At 42.0% G+C, this 22,880-nt stretch overlaps 1 protein-coding gene across 5 annotated transcripts in view; it reads left to right on the top strand.

Moving 5' to 3' along the window:
* Positions 1-22,880, top strand: part of LOC135203498 (probable methyltransferase-like protein 25) — a 60,921-nt gene that overhangs the window by 22,025 nt on the left and 16,016 nt on the right. For 4 of the 5 annotated variants that reach the window (XM_064233225.1, XM_064233227.1, XM_064233224.1 and 1 more), the window contains exons 2-5: positions 7,767-8,004; positions 10,507-10,622; positions 11,807-11,924; positions 18,510-18,658. In XM_064233225.1, coding sequence (XP_064089295.1) covers positions 7,794-8,004; positions 10,507-10,622; positions 11,807-11,924; positions 18,510-18,658 — 594 coding nt within the window. In that variant the 5' untranslated portion in view covers positions 7,767-7,793. Of the gene's footprint in view, positions 1-7,766; positions 8,005-10,249; positions 10,315-10,506; positions 10,623-11,806; positions 11,925-18,509; positions 18,659-22,880 lie in introns of those variants that run through there. The other variant, XM_064233228.1, reaches the window with a different exon arrangement.

The raw sequence follows: 22,880 nt of genomic DNA, 5'->3' as shown, positions 1-22,880 counted from the left end.
TAGAGATGTTAACCAACTGGATGAATGAGTCCAAGGGTGGTTCGAAACCTCAGATCCGGTTGTAGTTCCGTCTACTTCTTCGGCGGTATCGGAGAATGAAGAAGAAGTAGAGGAGGAGGATTCACATCACCTCTCGTGTTATTCACGTCTCCTTAGATTTCTTCTGGTATCTTATCCAGATTATTTTGAGAAAGCGGCTCCGCGCTCCCCAACTTCGACTTTTTTGATGAGGAGGAAAACTTCAGACCCTCTCCTCCCAAAACTTGTTCTATCTAAAGCGGTTAGACATTCGTTGAAAGAGACGGAGAAATGGATGTCTATGAAAAAGAGACTTAGGGGAAGGCTCTTTTTGCTTACCCTCCCTCTAAGTTGCTTCGTAAGAGGTATAGGTTTATGTAACTGGGGGAAGCTCCTTCTCTGGGAGTTTCTGCCTCTCCCAGGGAGACTTCTCCAGTTTAATCGACTCCTCTAGAAGATCTGCTTTCGACGCAGCGAAAGTTTTCTTTTTTACAGCGCCTGAGTTGGACCACGTTGTAAAGAATCAATTTAAACTTTTGGAAGTCTTTAGCTTCCTTGATTGGACTATTGGCGCTTTAGCGGCCAAGATCGAAGACTGTCCTTCTCTTTCCCAGGAGTTAGCGGAGGATTGGATTGGTGTTCTGTCCTGTGCGGACAAATCCATTAGGGATGGATGGGATGAGTTAGCTTCGCTCATCGCCTTTGGTACCCTTAAGAAAAGGCAACTTTGGTGCTCCTTTGCTTCTAAAAGGGTTACGTCCCAACAGTCTGCTCTCTTGTTTGCTCCTTTTGTGAAAGATAACCTCTTTCCAGACGATGTAGTGTTGTCAATTTCGTCTGCGCTAGATAAGAAATCTACTTCGGATTTACTGGCACAGTCTACTAAGAGACCTAAAGCTCCTGTGGAGACTGTTCCTTCGGTTTCTCCTCTGGCCCAAGCGCCTTTTCGAGGGAGAAAAAAACCCAAGCGCTTCTTTTCGGCCGAAAATCGAATTTGCGACCTCAGTCTAAGGCTCGGCCAAGGTTAACAAACCTTCCAAATGAAAGCTCGGTTCTTCATGCACCAGTGGGAGCCAGGCTGGCTCTGTTTTGGGAGGAATGAAAACAGAGGAGCAGAAGCCTGGGTAGTGCAAGTACTCAAGTTCGGCTATCGTATTCCTCTCGTTTCACCTCCCTCGCTCTCACCTGTGCCAATTCCATTCCAGGCATACTCTCCGGGCTCAGACAAATTTCTGGCGCTAGCCGCAGAAGTGGAAGCGCTTGTTTTCTCAAAGAAGCGATAGAAACAGATAGAAGGGGATTTTCCTCCAGGCTTTTCAATCGCCTTTTTGTAGTTCCCAAGTCATCAGGGGGCTGGAGGCCGTTGTTTGGATGTGAGCGCCCTGAACTTGCATGTCCAGAAAACAAAATTTCATATGGAGACCACTCGGTCGGTTCTGGAGTCCCATCAGACAGGGGGATTGGATGGTCTCTCTGGACATGGCAAGACGCTTATTTTCACATTCCGATACATCGCGAATCTCGGAAGTACCTGAGGTTCATGTTCGAGGCAAGGTGTTTTTCAGTTTCGGGCGCTTTGCTTCGGACTAGCGACCGCTCCTCAAGTTTTCACCAGGGTTCTATCCCCGATAGGAAGCTGGCTACCACATATTAGGAGTAAGAATCTCCCTCTATCTGGACGATTGGCTTCTCCGGTCGGAATCAGAGAGTCGGTGCATGAAGGACCTTGGAACAACTCTGGATCTTGCCAGAAAGTTAGGAATTCTGGTCAACAAAACAGAAGTCCCAGTTGGTTCCATCTCAGAGCATCCTTTATTTGGGGATGATTCTGAATGCTCAAGTTTTTCGGGCTTTTCTGTCCCCGAAGAGGGTTCAAGGCTGTCTGGAGACAGTTCAGGAGTTCTTGGACAAAAAGGTAAGTTCTGCCAATCAGTGGATGAGGCTCCTGGGCAAATTGACGTCAGTGGAGAAATTTGTGACGTTGGGAAGACTGCACATGAGACCTCTGCAGTTTTTCCTGAGAGCCTCTTGGTGCAGGAAGACACAACCAGACTCGATTACCTTTCCTGTCACAGATCAAATAAAAGAGGACCTAAGGTGGTGGCTCTCTCGAGCAAGGTTGGAAGAAGGGTTGGTTAGACTCTACGACCCATCCTCCCGAACCTACAGTTCTTTTCCGACGCATCGGACAAAGGTTGGGGAGCCCTACTGGGAAATCAACGGACTTCAGGAGCTTGGTCGGAGAAGGAGAAGAAGTTCCACATAAATGTAAAGGAACTGTTAGCAATTTTCTTAGGGCTCAGACAGTTTCGGAGCTTAGTAGAAGGCCGAGTAGTGGCAGTGCATTCCGACAACTCACGGCTCTCTCGTACGTGCGGAAACAGGGGGGGACTCAGTCTTTCTCTCTGTACGAAGTAGCCAAGGATCTCCTCCTGTGGTCAAACGAAGCGAAGGTTCAGCTAGTCCCGAGATTTGTTCCGGGAAAGATGAACGTCCTGGCGGGACGAGGTAATGAAGTCGTCAACAGCAAGTGTTACCTCTGGAGTGGACTTTGGACAACAAGATTTGTCAGAAACTTTGGCGCCTTTGGGACGACCGTCAATAGACCTGTTCGCGACATCGAGGAACAACCGTCTTCCTCTCTTTTGTTCTCCAGTCCCAGATCCTCTAGCTTGGTCGGTGGACGCAATGCTGTTGGAGTGGTCGGGTCTGGAAGCTTATGCATTCCCTCCGTTCGGTCTAATAAGAGAGGTGCTGAACAAGTTCATGTCGCACAGCAATGTAACGCTAACGTTAATCGCCCCTTTTCCCTTTTCGGACCCAGGAAAGTTAAGAGTGGTTCCCGGACCTTCTCCAGTTGTTAGTAGACTTCCCCAGACTTCTTCCTCCAGAGAAGTGGCTTCTCAAACAACCTCACTTCAAGAGGTTCCACCAAAACTTGTCCGCTCTAGCTCTGACAGGGAGTTCAGACTGTCCGGAATCTTGTCAGAGCGAAAGGATTTTCAAGAAGAGCTGCAGAAGCTATCGCTCGTTGTAGGAGAGAGTCTTCTAACAAACTCTCAATCAAGGGAAGTGGAGAATCTTCAGAGAGTGGTGTAGAAGTGCTAAAGTCTCTACTTCTGCGACCTCTTTAACAGAAATAGCAGATTTCTTCTATTTCTTAGGAACTCTAAGAAACTGGCTCCTTCGAACGATCCAGAGGAATATAGAGCCATGCTCTCTTCGGTTTTTCGACATCGAGGTTTGGATATTTCCTCCAATTCAAGATCTGTCCGGACCTCATTAGGTCTTTCGAAACCACTAAGCTCCCGCAAGATACAGTGGCTTGGAACTTAGATGTGGTGCTTAAGTTCCTCAAGGGGCCACCGTTTGAGCCTTTGAAGTCGGCTTCACTCAGGAACTTGACTAAGAAGCACTCTTTCTTATTGCACTAGCTTCTGCTAAGCGTGTCAGCGAATTGCACGCTATAGACAAAAGAGTCGGTTTCTCTCAAGGCAATGCTGTATTTTCGGTATCTTTGACCTTTCTAGCCAAAATGAGAATCCTTCTAATCCGTTGCCGAGGAGTTTTGTGGTAAGGAACTTATCTGATTTGGTTGGACATGAGGAGGAAGAAAGGCTCTTATGTCCAGTCAGGGCTATTAAGCAGTATCTGTTTGCCACTAAGGGTATCAGAGGACAATCTTCTAAGCTCTGGACCTCGGTTCAAAATCCCTCTCGTCCTCTTTCTAAGAATGCTATATCGTTCTTTATTAGAGAGCTTATCAGGGAAGCTCACTCGCAGTCCGAGAACGACAATCTTTCCGTTCTGAGAGTTAAAGCTCACGAGGTTAGAGCAGTGGCAACTTCTTTAGCATTCAGAAAGATTTATCTTTAGCTTCGATTCTTCAGAGCACGTTCTGGAGATCGAATTCGGTTTTTGCGAGTCATTATCTCAAAGAGATAGAAACGGTTTTCGAGAATTGTAAAACGTTAGGTCCGGTGGCGGTTTTCTGGCATGGTGTTGGGAGAAACGGCACAGGGGTCGTCACCTCTATGCTAACTTTTCACCTTGAATAGGTTGTCGAGTTCAAGGGAAGCTGGGGGTACTGAGTACCTGGGATACTCAACCAGTCTGTTAGGTCAGATTTACAATGGTTGGGTATATATGTTTTTAAATCTGGTGTTGGTGACAAATGTGTTGTATGATTGAATTTCTGGTCTTAGCCCAGGGCAAGGGCAATCTTTGTTGTTACTATCCTCCGTCAGTCAGCCTTGACTCGCTTGAACTACGGAAGGATTCCACTCCTGTAGAGGCTAACTTTGGTCAAATTCCAATTCCTCTACAATAGTAGAAGAGCACCGACCAGAGGCAGTAACAGTCTGCTGTAGCTCTCTTACAAGGTAAGGTACAACAGACACCTTGAGTGTTTACTGGTATTGCAATAAATGTAACCATTTAAAAATACTAGTGGTCCACTGAATCCCCACCTTCCCATAAATGTGTAATCAGCTCTATAATTGTTCGGTAAGACACTACAATAAAAATGAAATTTTCATTATTAAAATGAAGTTTTATTGTATACTTACCGAACAATTATGATTATACCCACCCTCCTCCCCTTAGGTGGACGGACGGGCAGAAAGAATTGGATTCACCTGGGCAGTTGTACCTGGTTCTCCCGCGAGTGGAGGGAGATGACGTCATCACCACCAGTGTTGGCGACGCCGACGCGCTAAATTTGATTTAGTATCCTGCCGCTCGTGGAAATCACGGCTCTATAATTGTTCGGTAAGTATACAATAAAACTTCATTTTAATAATGAAATTTCATTTTTGGAGAAAAAACTAACTTTGAGAGGAAAGTAAAGGTCTTGAGGTGTTGCTTTGACGGACGCTGCTCTTGACTAATGTCTATCCCATGTTACAGGACGGGTTAAAGTACTTGGTATTTCTAAATAAGCATTCCGCATGACCGCATCATTCGTCCTCGCGAATACGAAAGCCACCAGGAATTGTGGCGTCAAATGTATTTCGCTGTGTTTAGTACGAGGCCTTGGGGGGTTAATTACAGTTGTCTGATTAGATATGAACTGGATATTGGTACGGCAGCTGTATCCCTGATTGCTATAGATATTGGTACAGCAGTGAATTGGGCATGCGCGAACCCTTGTTTACCGCGGCTGCCACAGGCATATCAGTGACAGCAAGAAAAGGACAACCTAGCAACGTGAACCGTGTAATAATACATCAGTATTTGCTGAAAAACAGATATTTTCAGGTTTCAACTAGCTGAAAAAGGCAATAGACGTCTACGAAGAGTCAAACTTCCAGAAATTGTATATCCGTAGGTCACGAACGATCGACTTGGCCCTGAAAAGAGCTCTGAAGAGGAGATTCAAAGAAGATTTGAAGCTTAGTGCGTCCAATATGGGAAACATACTGTTAATATAGACCTGATTTGAATGATTACTTACGATTGATTAGGCCGTTTAAAACAGGATCAACTTGGTAGTTTCCTTACTACCATGAATACAGCAGAGCACGATTTCTGTTTACTTCAAGTCTTCTTTGAATCTCCTCTTCGGAGCTCTTTTCGGGGCCGATTCGATCGTTTGTGACCTACGGATATACAGTTTCTGGAAGTTTGACTCTTCGTAGACGTCTATTGCTTTTTTCAGCTCGTTGAAACCTGAAAAAATCTGTTTTTTGGGGAAAACTGATGTATTATTACACGGTTTAGAGGAGATTCAAAGAAAATAAAAAGGACACAGATAAATTAGTTTAATTTGTCATGTATATAGTCAAACTCTAAGTATGTTTAAATATTATTGTGATTTTTTATATTTTCATTTACTGTCAAAATGTTTTGGTGCTTTGGTGATGACAGTATGGTGCTTCACTTTGACATTTTGAATTGAACATGTTCAGCAAAAAAATTCAGTTTGACTATTATTACTACTGTCGCTGATCTTCTAGTGCCGTACATATAGCTCTTAGCAACAGTGTACGGCAACTGCTGCATGATTAGCAAGCTGCCGTACCTACAGCAGGTCAATAGCGCAATACGGCACCTCTGACAGAATCTGACGTACCCCCACTACACTATGCTATGTTATTTGTATGGCAGGAAGTCTGAAATTGACGCATGCACAATTCACTGCCGTACCAATATCTATCGCAATCAGGGATACGGCTGCCGTACCAATATCCTGTGCCGATTAGATATTACTTAAAATTCTTGTTCAGGAGGTAAAACTGCATAGAAAAGCTGCAATTGCCATAGTCGAGGCCGCCGTGGAATAGTAATATAGATCTACCAAGTACTTTTTTGGGAAGGTGGTTGTCCTATGGTGAAGGCCAGCCATTTGGTATTTTACCCTATTCTGTTCTATTGATATACATTTACCCAAGGAATGTTTGGTTAACCCAGATAAAATCCGTGAAAATCCTGTCTTGACGAGCACTTTAGGCCTAGCCTAGACTAGTATTCGGTGGTCTTTGGTAGGAAGCTGGTGCTTAAGGATGGGGCGAATAACTGAAACTGAACATAAAAGAGGGATACTGAAAAATAAGAGAAGCATTTGCAAAGAACTGGAAGAAGTAGGAAACTTTTGCAGTAAATACTGTGATTCCCCTACAGTAGCGTAAATGACCGAGCGGTGACATAACCGCCACTGCTGTCACCTTCCTGAAAAAGTGCTTGAATTCACTGCCATGAGTATCAGTCGAGTTGTGGCTTATCCAGGCAGCACACTGCCACTTCTACACTCCTCTAGAAGTAAGTGTTTTTTCCTAAATTATGAAATAATGGCATAATTCAAGCGCTTTTTCGGGTCGCTGATTGACCATTAACCCTACATCCCAACCCGCAATGATTATTGTGATAGGCCTAGCCTACATCTCAGCCTAACCTAACCCAGGTGGTCTGAGCAAATAGCTCATCAATTGATTAGCCTCCAGCCAAATGGCTGTGCATGCACACCTCAGCGTTAATGTGAGGCGGCAACTTTTTGGGCTCTGTTCATTTTCGGTCCCAAGAAAGTATGTACCAGTCGGAAACAGAATGTTAAATTAAGTTAAATTTAAGTGTTCATAACTAAATTGAGTCATGGTGTATTGGATTTACTTTTTCATTTTTTTTTAATTGATATCGATATCAGAATGTTATATTTATAATTTAGCAATTGTGCATATTGAAGGCTGAAAGTGGCAACATCATTCCTGAATATCGTGCAGATTTCATTGAAAGCTTTATGAATGAGACACTGCTTGGGCAAGTAAAATCCAAAGGCTATCGTAACAGATGAAGCAATTGTGAGAACACAAAAGTCAGTTTTTACAATAATTGTGCATTATCCTGCTTGCTTTAGGTAGTAGAAAGATGGCCGACTTACGTAAACTATCTAAAGAATGACTAATTGGGAAAACTGGAATAGGGCAGATTTTTATTGTATTTATAGCCACATAAATAAAGATTGTTGAATACGTCATCTTAAAAGATTATATGAAAAACTAGAAGACCCTTTTGCTCAGCTCCAACTCTGAAGTCGGATCTACATATATTGTTGGATAAGACTTGAGGAGTGGTTTGTTAAATGGTAGAAATCGCTCATATACTGTGAGCAGTAATGTTTGATGCTTCATTGTGAGTTCCATTACATCTTTTAATGACTTGATAATTGCTCTACTTTATGTAAGCTGTAATGGCGATCTACCACGTTGGGAAGTATTTGTCTGTATTTTTTATAACCTTTTTTTCTGTTTCAGTTATTACAACTGTAACCAAGCTGAAAAATGGCATCACTTGAGCAAGTAAATGAGGTCATAAAGAAAGTTGCAAAGTTCCTATCACCTTTACTGCCACTTGCATCTTGTCATATGGTTGATTACATCACAGCTAACCACTGGGAAAACTTGGTACCTGAACAAATTCGTGAAGATCTGTCAAATCTACCTAGAGAGCAACTACAGCACATACCATCAGCATCGTTATTGAATGAATTAGGTAAGGTGTTCATGCACACATACATACCATTCTTCATTTACCTAAACCAAAACTTGCAGCATTAAGCCTCTGGTGTCATATTTCCACGAGATCCAAGGAGTAAGCCCTCAAGCACCCAGCTCCCTATTCAGTATATGACTACATGTGGTGACATAGGTAAAATACATTATCAATTCATGTTTTGCAAGATGTGAGAGTGATTTCACAAACATAAAAATGCCTTGAATGGTGAGAGGAGCAATGATGTTGGAGCTATTTGACTAAATAATAATACATTCATGTATTTGGGAAAAACTCTATTGCGAGAGTATATCTAATGTTCTAGTATATAATGTTCTAGGACCCCAATAATAAAAAATGTTGCGAGTTCGTGTATAATTTAAAAACCCTTTACAAAGCTTTCGAACCCTCCCCTGGGTTCATCTTCAGTCCAAATCTCAACCCAGGGAAGGGTTCCAAAGCTTTGCACGAACTCGCAACATTTATTATTGTGGACCTCTTAGATCATATTCACATATAATATTTCTATCGATGGTCTTTAAGTAATAGTCTGTATGTTGTGCAGTTTATTATAGTGATGATAATGAAGTTCATTTGTAGACATTACTATCTTCAAAGTGATTTTCTTTTGATAGCATACTGTACCCGACTTGATTTGCTCTAATTCTAGCTGGTGTGTCCTATGTAAGATTAAAAGTGGGTTGATAATTTTCTGATTGTACTTGGGATTTTAAATTTAGTGGCAATAAAAGAACATACTACTTATGTCTAATATTGTACAGGCAGTCCCCGGCTTACGATGGGTTTGGCTTACGACGTTCCGAGGTTACAACGCTTTTCAATTATATTTATCAGAAATTATTTCCAGGTTTACGATGCATGTTCCAGGGTTACTACGCCTACAATGCTGATCTGGCAGAAGAAATATGATTCCAAAAATGCAAAATAATCAATATTTGAAGTTTTTTTTGATGAAAAATGCAACAAGAATGCAGTTTACATAGTTTTTAATGCACCCAAAGCATTAAAAGTAAGGTTTTCTTAGGATTTTTGACGATGTTCCGGCTTATGACAATTTTCACTTACAACGTATCTCCCTTCACTGTATTCATTACTTACAGCTATTTTCTATCTATATTGTAATGATCTGTCTCCTTGTGATTGCCTATGAGTCTCGGGGTATGTGTCAAATTATTCTTTCTCTTCTGCATTTTTGCTTAGTTCTCTGAAGCACATATGCAATTAATATTTATGGTATATTTCCAATGACAGTGTCAGTACAGCTTCAGACACCAGGAAACATAGTTAACACCCTGGAAACAATTGGGGTGAATTCGAGATACCATGATAGCTTGAAAACATGCGTTATTCAAACAGGTAGAGGTAACTAATGTCCAGCAGAGATTTTGCACTGTGTTAGAAGGTATTATTAGGAATGCACAACAACATAATGAGGACTATGATTGTTCACTGCTGAGATTCATGTGTCACAGCTTGTAAAACTTTTTTTTTTTCTGTCCACTGATGGACTGCAGGCGCATATGATTACCATCGGATCTAAAGTCTTGCTTTGGTATAGTGATGAGGGTATTCAGATATCTTTGATTACTTCTGTAGTTTGTGCTTTGTACTCAGGGCTGCACAGTGATGGTTTAAAGGTAGTGCCTGCAAGCATGCTTGCACCTTCGTGATGATTTCCAGATAGCTGTCCATTCATGTACCTTTTTTAACTTTCATAGGATTAACGTTTGGAGTTAAACAAAACCAATCCTTCCCCCAATTTTGAGCAGTCATCCTATTCTTTGGCAAAATGCTGTTGTTTGTCCACTTTCCAATGATAGTATAGTATCTTCTGTTGCTGCCACAGTAATTATCAGTTCAAAAAATAGATTGCTCTTCCTTTCAGTTTTCCTTGACTTAAATGCGTGAATAATTGGAAGGTTGCTTGCCTAGAATCTGCAGATAGGGATAGCACTTGATTCTTTCCCAGTAGGCTCTTTGGTGATAACTACAAGAGTAATTCCCTAAGTACCGCTACAAGAGTAGTTTCCCAAGTACCTCCTAAATTGCCCTTATTTGATCTCTGCTCACCTCACAAAGAATCTTAAAGTCAGGGATATTAAAATTCCAGTTTATATTATCAACCTTTTTCTTACCTGGTGCTAACTGTTGCTTGAAGTTTGTGTTTTGTGGTTTCTCATTGACAGGTACCGTTAAGTTCCAACTTTTGTCTAGTTGACAACAGGTCAGAGTACTAAGTGTGCCTCATTAACTACTGAGGTTTGCAGTTACCACACATTCCTTGTAGAGGTAATATTTCATATCATTTAGGTGAAGAAAGTCTGAATTTGTAAGTGTAAAGAAGTATGTTTTATATTTCTTGAAGAATGCATCTAAATTTTTAAATAAAGTGCTTTGTCCTTATGTGTGACTCAAAATTCCATTTTGTTTTTAATTGTTGAATATTTGTATATAAGCTTTTACAAAATTTTTTTGTTTTAGGAGATCATCCTGTTGATAGCAACGGAAGTATAGCAGCAAGCAGTTTGTCCTTATACTTGTCTGCCATTCGACAGCATTCGCTTTCTTCTTTAGGAGTGCTCACACCAGTAGATGAGGTAATGTAAAAACTTCTTGCTAAAATATTTTGTTTACTTCCAGAAAATTACTTTTAGGAAATTGTACCCTTTGGCTTTGATTTGCAGTTTAACCAGACTGAGTTAGAATTGTGAATTTTTATAGGGGTTGGCTGAAAGAAAGAACTCTTACAAGCTTGTATTTGTTATGCAGGAGATACAATGTTATGAAGTAGAAGCTTTTGCAGACCTTCAAGCCAGCCATTTCAAAGGTAAAAATTTTGGCCAATGGGGCTAGGTAAATAAACTTACTATGTATTAGTTATATGGAAAATTCTCATTAAAAACAAGAATCAAATAAAAACTTCTTTCAGTTTTCTTCTGAAGATGGAAAAAGAAATTTGCAGAATTACTGAGTATAACTTGTTTACTTGTAATTATTATTTTACTCAACACTCGAGTACTTTCAGCCCCTACCTGTGGCCCTTTCTCAAGAGATGTGTAGGTTTTCAGACTGCTGGGCCTTGACCCAGTCTGGCGACCTACACATCTCTTGAGAAAGGGCCACAGATAGCGCCTGAAAGTACTCGAGTGCTTAGAAAAATACTATATAAATACAAGTAAACAAGTTATGCTCAGTAATTTTGTGGGTTTCTTTTTTCAAAAACAAGAATGTTGGAAGTTAGAAACAGTTTCCCTTTATAATATGTACCTGAAGGGAATAAATTCCCATGCATTTTTCAAGAAAATATATTTTCAGATCAGCAGATTTTAAATAGTAAAGTTAGAAATGTAAGAAAATTACAGCAATAGCTCTTCAGTTTAGCAGACTTCAGCATGTCAGGTTTTTGTAACTTATCAGCCACATATGAGCAGTTTTTGCATGGATACTCTTAGAAGTGATGCATTTTGAAAATAAATCTTTCCAATTTAATTATTAATGTAAATTACAACTTAGTTAAAAATAGAAATGATATAGAGTAATAATTTGCTGTGAGACATGTTGAATTTTGAGGTGTAAGCAAAACTCTGGGGTCTTGTTTTTGTAAATCTAGTCTTGTATATACTTGTGTGTCAGTGAAGAAAAAGAATATACCTGACTGTGGTTATACCATTTAATAGTGTCACTGATAAAGATAAAGATAGGACAACTAATGGATAATATTTCCTACAAAAAAGGGAATAATGAAGCAAACTGATCTTGTTGTTCATTAATTTTGTAACAGATTCTGGAAATTTATGGACCCCAAGAAGTCGCTACTTTGCCGATGAAGGGAGTAATGTCTGTGAAGAAAACCCACGAGGTGGAGACGATGAGTAGGGTTATAAGCCGTCTTGCAAAAGGTGAGGCACTCGTAGTACTATTTTAAGGGATTTAGGGATTTATGAGTATGATTTTGTATGCAGTCAACCTGCGGTATTTGTGGGGATGTGTACTACCACCCCCCCCACTAACCACCCCCCCACCCCCCTCAACCCCCCATAGAGAGAAAAGCTAAAAGTCTTGAATACAGGCTTCCTTGGTTATTGGCAATCCAGTTTCTAACATAGGTGCCATTAACCGGTTATTAACGCCATTAAGGGGGCCGGCCGGAACCCCTATATATGGAGGTATAGGGCGAAAAATGCAGTCATGAAAAAAATTCATGGAGCTTCATATGGCAATTGAGAATACGTATACGCAAATATTTCGTCAAAATTCCTCTTACTTTCGTAGTTACAGGGTAATTAGTTTAACAAGTAACTCAATAAGCCTAAAACATTGATCTGTACAAAGAAAATGCAATATTTCCTCTATTATTGTAAATTTTGATAATTATTGTCAAAGAAATTGGGAGAAATGGCATCTGTAGACATTCCCCGAGTCGAGAAGGAGACTTCAGGCTCAGCTACCCAAGTCCAGTCCTGATTTAGTGCGATCACAGACTTCGAGTAGTCTACACATTCCATTTCACCTCTGACATACGCCTGCTTTTACGTATGTTTATGTATGTTTCGGCAAGAATTTCATCATGCCAATGAGGAAAAGACAAGGAAAACATCTCGCTAACATACAGACGAAGAAAAATCGCTCAAGTATTATTACAGAATATCATAATATACCGTAGTTAGTGAAGAGAGAGGGGAGGGTTGCTTTAGTAACGCCCCCGTCTTACTTGACAGCACATGTCACACTGTGCCCAAGCCTACATCTTTGAGCAAAGAGATCTTCATTTATGATAAATAACAAAGTTTTGGTTTTTTAAAACCCAAAATGGAATATGAAATTCATAATAATCATGATTTATTAAATTGTCTTGTTGTAAAAAAAAAAGAGTACACCTTCGAGTTTCACCTCTTGACATTCTCTTCCATTTACGTTTGTTTATCTTTGTTTCGGGCAAGAATTTCATCATGCCAAAGAGGAAAATACAAGGAAAAAAAACATTCCCTCGCTTAACGTATACAGAAGAAGAAAATTTGCTGTAATAAGCCGAGTTAGTGAAGGGGAGAGAGAGAATTGCGTAGGAAGGAGTGCCCCATCTTGCCTCAAGCAGTGCCCCAGGATGCGATATATGAGCAAAGGGATCATCATTTATGATTAAATTATGATAAATAAAATAGTTTTGGTTTATTAATGCACAAAAAAGAAATATACATTCATAATAATCATTATTTATTAACATTGTCTTTATAGAAATACGAAGGAAAACTTTGAACGCCCGTATCTCAAAACTATACTTATTGACCTTCAAAATCTATCTTCTCACTTCGTTTTAAAGCTATAACATTGGAATTTCGTATATAACTCAGAAAGATATTATAGAACAATCAAATAGGGCCCTTTTTTCCAATTTTTGTTTCGTATTTTTTTTATAAATTTTTTTTCTCCTGATTTATAGGGTTTATTTTTTTTTACCATATTGAAAAATTCATATCTTGCAAAAAAATGACTTTTAGAAAAAAAACTCTCCATTCGATTGGAGGTCTACATCAGGTCTATATATGGTAGTAATCCCAGGTCTTAATATTGAATATCAAGGGAGGAGATAGAATTTGAAAAATGGTTATTTTCGGGATAAATCGCCCTGGCGTCACAAAGCCGAAGGTCAGAGGCGAAAATCATATGCGGTTTGGAGATGTCCCAAGTCACCTTATTAAGTGGTATGAATATCAAAGTCCTGTCCTTAAAAAAGGGCATTAGCTGGCCGGCCCCCTTAACTGAACTTGGCATCATAAGCACCATAACTTGCCGAGTTCCGGTTAATGGCGGTTTTTGCTTATCAGCACCCTGCAGATAACCGTGGACTGCCTGTACGTTAAACCCCTCTAAAAATCCTTAGAACTGCTATTTTGTATATGAGACTTACCCAGTAATTATATAGCTATCGTTTCCAACGTTCGGCAGCCTAATTCAAATTTCAGTGTAGACGTAACAGTGCCGTCCCCCAACGGCAATACTAGGAACAACTTAGCAAGGGACTTCATTCTGTTTTCCTGCCACGCTTGACTAAACATCGAGTGCTTACAGCAGCTTGTTCTTATTTTCCGGTTATAGCATTTATAGCCTTAGAGCAGGATGATTCTTGTCCTTTGTTTGTTTTATTGAGAGTATCATCAAGCCGGATATTTGTATTCTCTGGCAATGGTCCTTGAATGTACGTAACTCCATTCAATTATGCCCTATACTTTTGTATATAAGTGTTACTTAACAGGCTTATGCTATGCGCAAGTTGTTGGTTAATAATTGCCTTAAGTAATCATGATTTTATACATCATTCCTTTAGGCCAAGCTTTTGTTTAGATTTTGTTTATCGGCCATTGGTCATTAGCCTGACACTGGTACTAATTACCTTAAAATAATTCTTGAATGTTATTCCATTCTTGTGTCTTAGAACCTTTGCATTTATTATTTACTTACCGGGATTAGGCTACGTTCAAGTCGCTGGTTTATAATTACCTTTTAAAAGTAATTCGTGAAGGTTACATGATTCCCTTAGGTTAGACGTACCTTGCTTTTGGGATGTTGTTTACCAGCCATAGGCTATTAGTCACAAGCTGCCAATAAGTATAGTTACCTTAAAGTAATTTGTGAATGTTGAGACATTCTTTTAAGTCAAACGGTTTCATTGGCCAATACGTCTTTGGTTTACCATGCTTGTGACACTCATCACCTTCCTTTGCAGAGACTGAAAGTGTGGAGGTTGAAAGTATTAAGGAGAGAATGATGTTAATGTTTGGCTCGGGAGGCTTTGGGAGAGAAGGCTTACATGGCCTCGGCGTACGGAGGTATTTTCCTGGCGTCACGCAATTGTGTACGTTTTCACATTTAAGCCAATAGCATTGGCTCTGGAGCACAGGCAGCCACTCGAGTTATTTAGACTTGAGCACAGGCCGCTCGAGTTAATTAGCGGGGCACGTAATTGGTTACTGATTGCGATTGCTTTCATTCATGATGATTTTTAAAAAAATTTCTTTTTGAGTAATCGTTTATTAGTAAATATTCGTTTATATTAGAGTCGAATTTGCTTTGAGACTTAATATGAAAACGTTTGGTGATATAATCACACGTACAGTGGTCCCTCGTATTTGCGGGGGATGCGTACCAGACCCCCCCCCCCCCCCCCCCCCCCCCCCCCCCCCCCCCCCCTTGTAATAGTTAGAGCCCGCTAATGTTTGGGACCCCTTTAAAAATGCTAAAATCAGCCTATTTTGTTAGTTAAAACTCAAGAAAAACCCACTAAAAATTTTTATACTTGGTTTTTAATAGTTTTATCACAAAAAGTGCATTTTATGATGAAATTGATTAAAAAACCAGAATTTGTGGATATTTCTCATAGAAAATTACCACGAATGTGCGAATTTTCTGCCAATAATGCGGGAAAATGTTCCTGAGAGAAATCTGAGAATGTGTGAGTCCGGGAATCCAGAGAACGCGAATACGGGGCGTCCACTGTATAGTATGTAGAGGGTAAGTTGTATTTTATATACATACATCTGAATACGGACATGAAATGCTATTTCATATTTTTGTAAATAATATTTAATTCCTTCATCACTAATTGGAGAATAAAAGCAGTGTTTTTACATTACTGGAGTCAGATTGGCTTTGATACTTAATGCAAAAATGGCTTGTTGATATAAATAATTATTATCTTGGAGTTATGCATTCATTTACGTTGTGTTTAAATGCATGTCTGAATATGAAAGGCTGATGTATTCATATATTATGAATGTTTTCAGGCCTAGTGCCAGTATTCCCTATAGTAAAGTATGTAGTTAAAAATCAATTATTTATCGATTATTTTCATGAAAGTAATCAGTAACTAAGATTACCAGATGCGCAGGCATCTCGCCTCTCGTCTGTCGTCTGCCGACTCCCTTCACCTCCCAAACCTAACACCAATTCTCTCTTATTACTCCTCTGATCTTTGTCATTTGCTCCTGCGTCTAGCTACATTGCTTCCTTCCCATGCCTTTGGCAGCTATTATTTCGATTATCATGAATTACCAATGTAACAGTGAAGTGTTGTCAAAGGTCACTGTTCCGCTCCCCCACACCCGGGAGAAGACATACCGGAGGTCCAAGGGAGGTCGGGGGTTGCATGCAGGTAGTCGCCCCCTCAGTCGAACCTGCTGTCTGTCCCAGGTATCGACAGACAGCCGCTGGAAAGGTGTCTTTCTGGATGTGTCAGAGGAGGTGACTATCTGGCCCCTTGGATATCCTAGACTTAAAGTCACTGTCCTGCTCCTTCTCATGGCCAACATCTGCCTAAGAGAGGACATACTGGTAGTTGAAGGGAGTCCTAGGGGGTTGGCGTTCTGTTGAACCTGTAGCTTTTCCCAGATATCGGCAGACAGCCATTGAAAAGGCATCTTGTAGGATGTGTAGTGAGGAGTGTCTTTTTTTTCACCCCTCGGTTGAATCTGTTGTGAGTTATAGGTTTCAACCGAACGCCGTTGAACAGGTGTATCGTAGTGTACAGTTGTCGTTCTATTCCAGTGGTTCGTCACCTAACAGATCGCGTCGATGGCGTTAATCTTTGGTGTCTTGACCTCTGAAGAGGTATTATTTAGTCGATGAAGCCTCGTACTCTTTAGTCATGTTTGTCCGACTCCTCACAGTCGATGTTCGACTCGAGACTCAGAAAAAGTCAACTCACAATCAATGTTCGAGACTCAATCGATGTTTGACTCGCGACTCAGTTGATTAGACTCTCAGTCAATTTTTTACTCATGATTTGGCCGATTCGACTCACAGTCGACGTTCGACTCGCAACTTGGCTGTTCCCACTCTGTTGATTTTCAACTCACGACTCGGCTGATGCAACTCACAATCGATGTTCGACTCACGACTCGGCTGATTCAACTGAAGGGAGTCCGGTGGGTTTTTTTTTTTTTTCAATGCGTTGTTTTTTTTTTTCAATGCTAGCAACTTTTCTATTTTCAAATTCATTACATGACATCATAATATATTGAAGTAGACTATGTCCATGACCCCACCTCCTTTCAATTTGGAGTCAGCTGTATAATTTTTATGATATAATAAGGTTTTGTATATACAGTGGTCCCCCCGTATTCGCGGGGGATGCGTACCAGACCCCCCCGTGAATAGTTAGAATCCGCGAATGTTTGGAACCCCTATGAAAATGCTAAAAACAGCCTATTTTGTTAGTTAAAACTCAAGAAAAACACACTAAAAATTTTCATACTTGGTTTTTTAATAGTTTTATCACAAAAAGTGCATTTTATGATGAAATTCATCAAAAAAACCAGGAATTTGTGGATATTTATCATAGAAAAATACCGCGAATGTGTGAATTTTCCGCGAATAATGCAGGGAAACGTTCCCCAGAGAAATCCGCGAATGTGTGAGTCCGCGAATCTGGAGAACGCGAATACGGGGGTTCCACTGTACTTACCCAGTGATTATATGATCAGAGCCCACCCGCCTCCCCTCTGATGGATATTGAGCATGAAACAGAATGAAGTGCTTTGCTTTGTTCCTAGTATTGCCATTTGGGGACGGCACTGTTACGTCTACACTGAACAATCGAAGCGCTACCCACGAAATTTGAAATAGGCTGTCGAACGTTGGAAACAATAGCTATATAATTACTGGGTAAGTATATACAAAACCTTATTTATCATAAAAATATCATTTTGATAATTCAACCTCAAAAATTTCTCTGAAAATGCTTTTTAATAGATTTATCACATACGGTGCATTTTGTCATGAAAATAATATGTAAATACAGTAATTAGTAGTGAATATTTCACAGTGAAAAATGCTGCAAAGTGGTGAATATCCCCCGAATAATGTGTACTGTATATGTTCCATAGAGAAATCTGTGAATCCGGAACCACAAATAGGTAGGGGTCCACTGTAATCTAACACATTTGAAAACATATTGAAGGTTTGACAGTGTTTGCTCATAGTTTATCTTTCATATCCTTATTGTGGAAACATTGTAAGAAATGAGAAAATTGAATACAGTGGACCCCCAATATTCGCGGGGGATGCGTACCAGACCCCCGCAAATAGTTAGAATCCGCGAATAGTTGGAACCCCTATAAAAACGCTAATAACAGCCTATTTTGCTAGTTAAAACTCAAGAAAAACCCACTAAAAATTCTTATACCTGGTTTTTTTTATAAAAGTTTTATCCCAAAAAAGTGCATTTTATGATGACATTGATATAAAAAACAGGAATTTGTGGCTATTTCTCATAGAAAAATACTGCAAATAGGTGAATTTTCCGTGAATAATGCAGGGGAAATGTTCCGGAGAGAAATCCGTGAATGCGTGAGAACGCGAATATGGGGCCTCCACTGTACATAATCTTCATGTTATAAAGAAAAACCCTAAAATGGTAAAGGAAAAATTTAATGTTAAAAAGATAACAATAGTGATGATGATGATGATGACCTGTAAGTATTGTTTTCTAGGTTGTGGAGTTGACTGGATTGTTGATTTAGGAAGTGGTAAAGGATACTTGAGCACATCATTGACATTACAGTATAACCTGAATGTTGTTGCCATTGACTCCAGTGAAGAGAATACATCAAATGCAATGGTCCGTAAGACGAAGTTGCAGGTGAGTCTGTGATCATTTTTCCTTGCTTTAAGAAGTTTAATATTATGTTGCGGTGTAGATTTATCATCATCTATCATTATAGTTAGTAGATATAGACATTTCCTTTATATGATGCTAAATTATACATCGGTAATATACATTTCATATTTCAAAAGCTTATTTTGCATTTCAGAAATTTTGGAAGAGTTGTTTTATACTAAATTGTACATCAGTAGTAGTATACATTTCATATTTGTTCCTACACGATATACAAACCCTCGGTCCTGTACATAAGGAATTACTTTCAGCGTAGCTGGAATTACGGCCGTTAAATTCTTGAACAAGGTGGTTAGGCAGTGACTACCGTGTGGCAGGCGGGTAGGCTAACCTGTCCGGATGTAAACACTCCACTTTGCTTTCGGCTGTCTTCCGATGAAGACGTGTGTTTGTGAGCTCTGGCTGACTGGTCGTGGATCTTTTATCCTGGTGGGATCTTTCTGGTTTATTTTTGTTTTTAAATAAATATATGTATATAGTACGGTGTTTGATATTAATATTAAATTCAATTGATATACAAACCCACTTTTTGTGATAGCCTTTATAGCCGCCTCTCTACTTGTGTTAAGAGTCGGCGGCAAAGGTATGCCAACATATTTACATTCTTTCGCCCTTTAACATGAGGATGAGATATGTCTTTAACGTGAGGATTAGACATGGGAATTACCGAGGGGAACTTCAAAGTTTTGTCCTTGTTTTGTTTTTATGGTAATTTCTGTTCTCCTTCATCCTTTAACTGACTATCGGACGAACGTAGAAGAAGGGGCGTGTGGTGTTGATGTTTGGGGGATCTCCTCTCACTTCGGAGGGCGGTGCCCTTGGATGCGAGAGGAGTACTATCCTTAGTACTTAATCATTTTTTCCTTATTTTACAGACTAACAGTGGTGATTGTGTTTACAGCAGTATTGGTTAGATAGCTCTTCGTATTGGTTATCCTAACCTTGGAATTGCACCTGTGACTCATATCATTTTGTGAAACCGATCCTCGAGTGTGTGTATTGATCCCCTCCTGATAATCATATTCATTTACCACTACTACCCTGGAGTTATGTCACTGTGATGTTTATCTATTCCCAATGGTAGAAGTCTGGCAAAATTTGGAGGAATCGAAGAGGAAGAGAGCTCATCAAGTGTCGTCATCCTCCTCTTCGAGATTATCATATTTTCATGTCTCCACCCCTTTGACTTCTAAGGCTTTGCCGTAGAAGAGAAGGTGGTCTTCCCCCCAAGAAGTCTCGTCATGGGACTTCTAAGGGTCTGTCTCACTCCAGTGAGACAGGTGGGTCTTCCGCTGGTCCTCCCATTCCTCCGGGAAAGGGGGCCCATCTCTCCTTCCTCAGGGAAGAAGAAGACGAGGACCATGGAGGTACCAGCCACCGCTGGTACCTCCTCTTGTACAGTCACCCACCGTGCAGCCAAGGTTCAGGCTGCTGATTACGCTCACCGTGTCAGGACCCAGGCACAGAGCGGAAGGATGGTAATAGTCGCTCAGGTGACTCTCGCCAGACCGGCGATCGCTCCTGCAGCGATCGTCTGGTACCCAGGGTTGACGTGACGTTCCAGTGGGACCTTGCACGCAGAGACCGGTGAAGGCTGCCCATCCAGCCCTCTTGAGAGGTTTCGGCCTTGATGAGGACTTGGAAGAGTCGAAGGGACGGTATCGGCTGTCTCCTGTCAGGTGCTCACTCAGCCCCACCCAGATGACGGTCTCGGTTGTGGCAGACGCTTTGCCTGCCAGGTGCGAGTTCGTAACCTTCCTTGAAGAAGCATTCTCTCCACTGCTGCTCCTGCAGGTCCCTCCGGACAGGTGCAGTTGGGCCGTGTTGCTATCGCAACTGCCCCAACTCTGTTCTGGATGGAGGACTGGTCGGTTGTACTGAGGAAGCTGGCGAAGTAGTAAGGAAGAAGAGGAAGGTGTCATCGTCTTCTGCCGCCTCTTCCCCTTCGACTTTCAAGGCCCCCTAGCTGAGGAAGAAGAAGGTGCCCCCCCCCCCCCCCCCCACCCCCCCACCCCCCCCCCCCCCGCACAGAGCGGAAGGATGGTAAGAGTCGCTCAGGTGACTCGCCAGACCGGCAATCGCTCTCACAACGATCGTCCGGTACCCAGGGTTGGCATGATGTTCCCACCAGAATGTTCACGTAGCAAAGCTGGGAAGAGGTCCCCCCCCCCCCCCCCTGGTCCAGCCTCGCCTGGACCTGGTACCATGGCATGTCGAGAGGACAGTGCTTGCTCACACCGCGTTAGTGGACACTACCAGTCACCCGACCGTCGCTCCCACCAGGACCAGACGGCTCGCACGACTGATAGCAGCTCCCCTGACGCACGAGGCCGACGCTACTGTCCTCGGTCCAGCGCTTCTCCGCAAGGTGACCGCTGGTCCAGACCTGCAGCTCGATCGCCACCGTGGGTTGGTGATCGCCTGCAGTCCTCCCAGCCTACTGGTTCTGCTGGTGGGCAGGGTAGGAGCGCTTGTAGCAGCTCCCCTGACGCACGAGACCGATGCTCCGTCCTCGGTCCAGCGTGTCTCCGAAAGGAGACCGCTGGTCCAGACCTGCAGCTCGATCAACACCATGGGTTGGCGATCGCCTGCAGTCCTCCCAGCCTACTGGTTCTGCTAGGAGGCAAGGTAGGAGCGTCAGATCTCCCTCACCTGTCCCTTCAACCTCCTCGTGCTACACTGGGAGGAACGAGGCGAACAGGAGTGACCGTGATGAATGCACTTCTTATGGTCCGGCCATGAGCTTGGTTCGGTCTTGGGACCAAACAGATCTTACACTCAAGTGGTTGGAGGAGATCATGGGGGCTGGCGAGGATGATGATGCTTTCCTAGACTCATGGAGTGACCATCACCGCTGTTCACATGACAGTCCCGCTGGATCGCGCACTCAGAGACCGGTGTGGGCTCCCCCTTCGGTCCTCTTGAGAGGGTTCGACCTCGACATGGACTGGGATGCGTCGGAGGATGGTATCAGCTCTCTCCTGTCAGGTGCACGCTCAGCCACACCCAGACGACAGTCATGGTGGCAGCAGGCATTTTGCCTACAGTACGAGTTTCGTAACCCTCCTCGGGAAAACGTTTTCTCCAGACGGTAACATTTTCATAGACTCAGAGCGGCCATCACCGCAGGTTGATGGCTGCCCGTAACTCGCTTCTCCGACTGCTAGTTCCACTGGCAAGGCGAGCGAGAGCGTCCAATCTTCCTCCCCCATTCCATGTCTTCCTATGGCTGCGACGGGAATGGAAGGGATCCTGCAGAGTGTTCTCCGTAGGATTCCGCGTCGGGGACTGCATTCCTGGAGGGACCGTCGGGTCCTACCGGACGTAAGTTCCCGTCGTTGAGGAAGGATCTTGCCCATTCCTCCTCAATTTCTACTGGAATCAGAGGACCACCACCCGATGAACGTCTGACGAAATTCGGGGGGGGTTTTGCTGAGTGGTTAAATTCTTCGGAGTTTCTAGCACTCGCCGAGTGTTTTTGTCTTCTACGATCTGCAAACACTTGGGCGAGACCACGGTCCAGAGTGGACAAGACAAGAATTCCTGATAATTGTTACTTCGATAATTGGGAATCTCGCCAAATGCTCGTATTCCTGGAATTTCTAGCGTTCAAAGGAATTACTGCTGCTGAAGGAAGAATATCTCGGGAGGGGCTGAGCCTAGATGGACTTGACGGTCTGTCGCCTCAGTAGGCGGTCACCCCCGGGATAGAGAAGAACGGGCAATAACAGTCAATCCTCCTCTCTATTTTTCCCTTTACTTCTTGGTTATACCAGAATGAAACAAGGAAATAAGAGGAATTCGGTGGAGTTTACTCCTCGGAATTCGAACCCGAGAGACTGTTTTGGTTCAATCCTAGGATTTTACCGAACATACGTCAATCCATTCGGGATGGATAGCACCGAGAGTGAATGCCTCTCCAGGGATACTGTTTTGGGAACATCCAGTTCGGCTTGAACTAATCGTCTTCGGTGTCCTGTTATCACTGTAGAAGTCTTCCTTTGGGAAAACTTCACCTTCACTCCAGTCCTTATTCTTGTTCCTCGAATGGAAGAGAATTTAGGCTGGAGGTCTATGTACAGGAACCTACAAATATACTATGTATATTTCTCTCACGACATGCTTCTGTTATCAGTTGAATTGTCCGAGGTGTAGGCACATATGTACTGTAGTTAACTCTACGGGT

The sequence above is a fragment of the Macrobrachium nipponense genome, chromosome 36, assembly GCF_015104395.2.
Source record: "Macrobrachium nipponense isolate FS-2020 chromosome 36, ASM1510439v2, whole genome shotgun sequence".
Lineage (NCBI taxonomy): Eukaryota > Metazoa > Arthropoda > Malacostraca > Decapoda > Palaemonidae > Macrobrachium > Macrobrachium nipponense.
The sequence above is the reverse complement of the archived record's forward strand: the minus strand, read 5'-3'. Positions and strand labels throughout refer to the sequence as shown.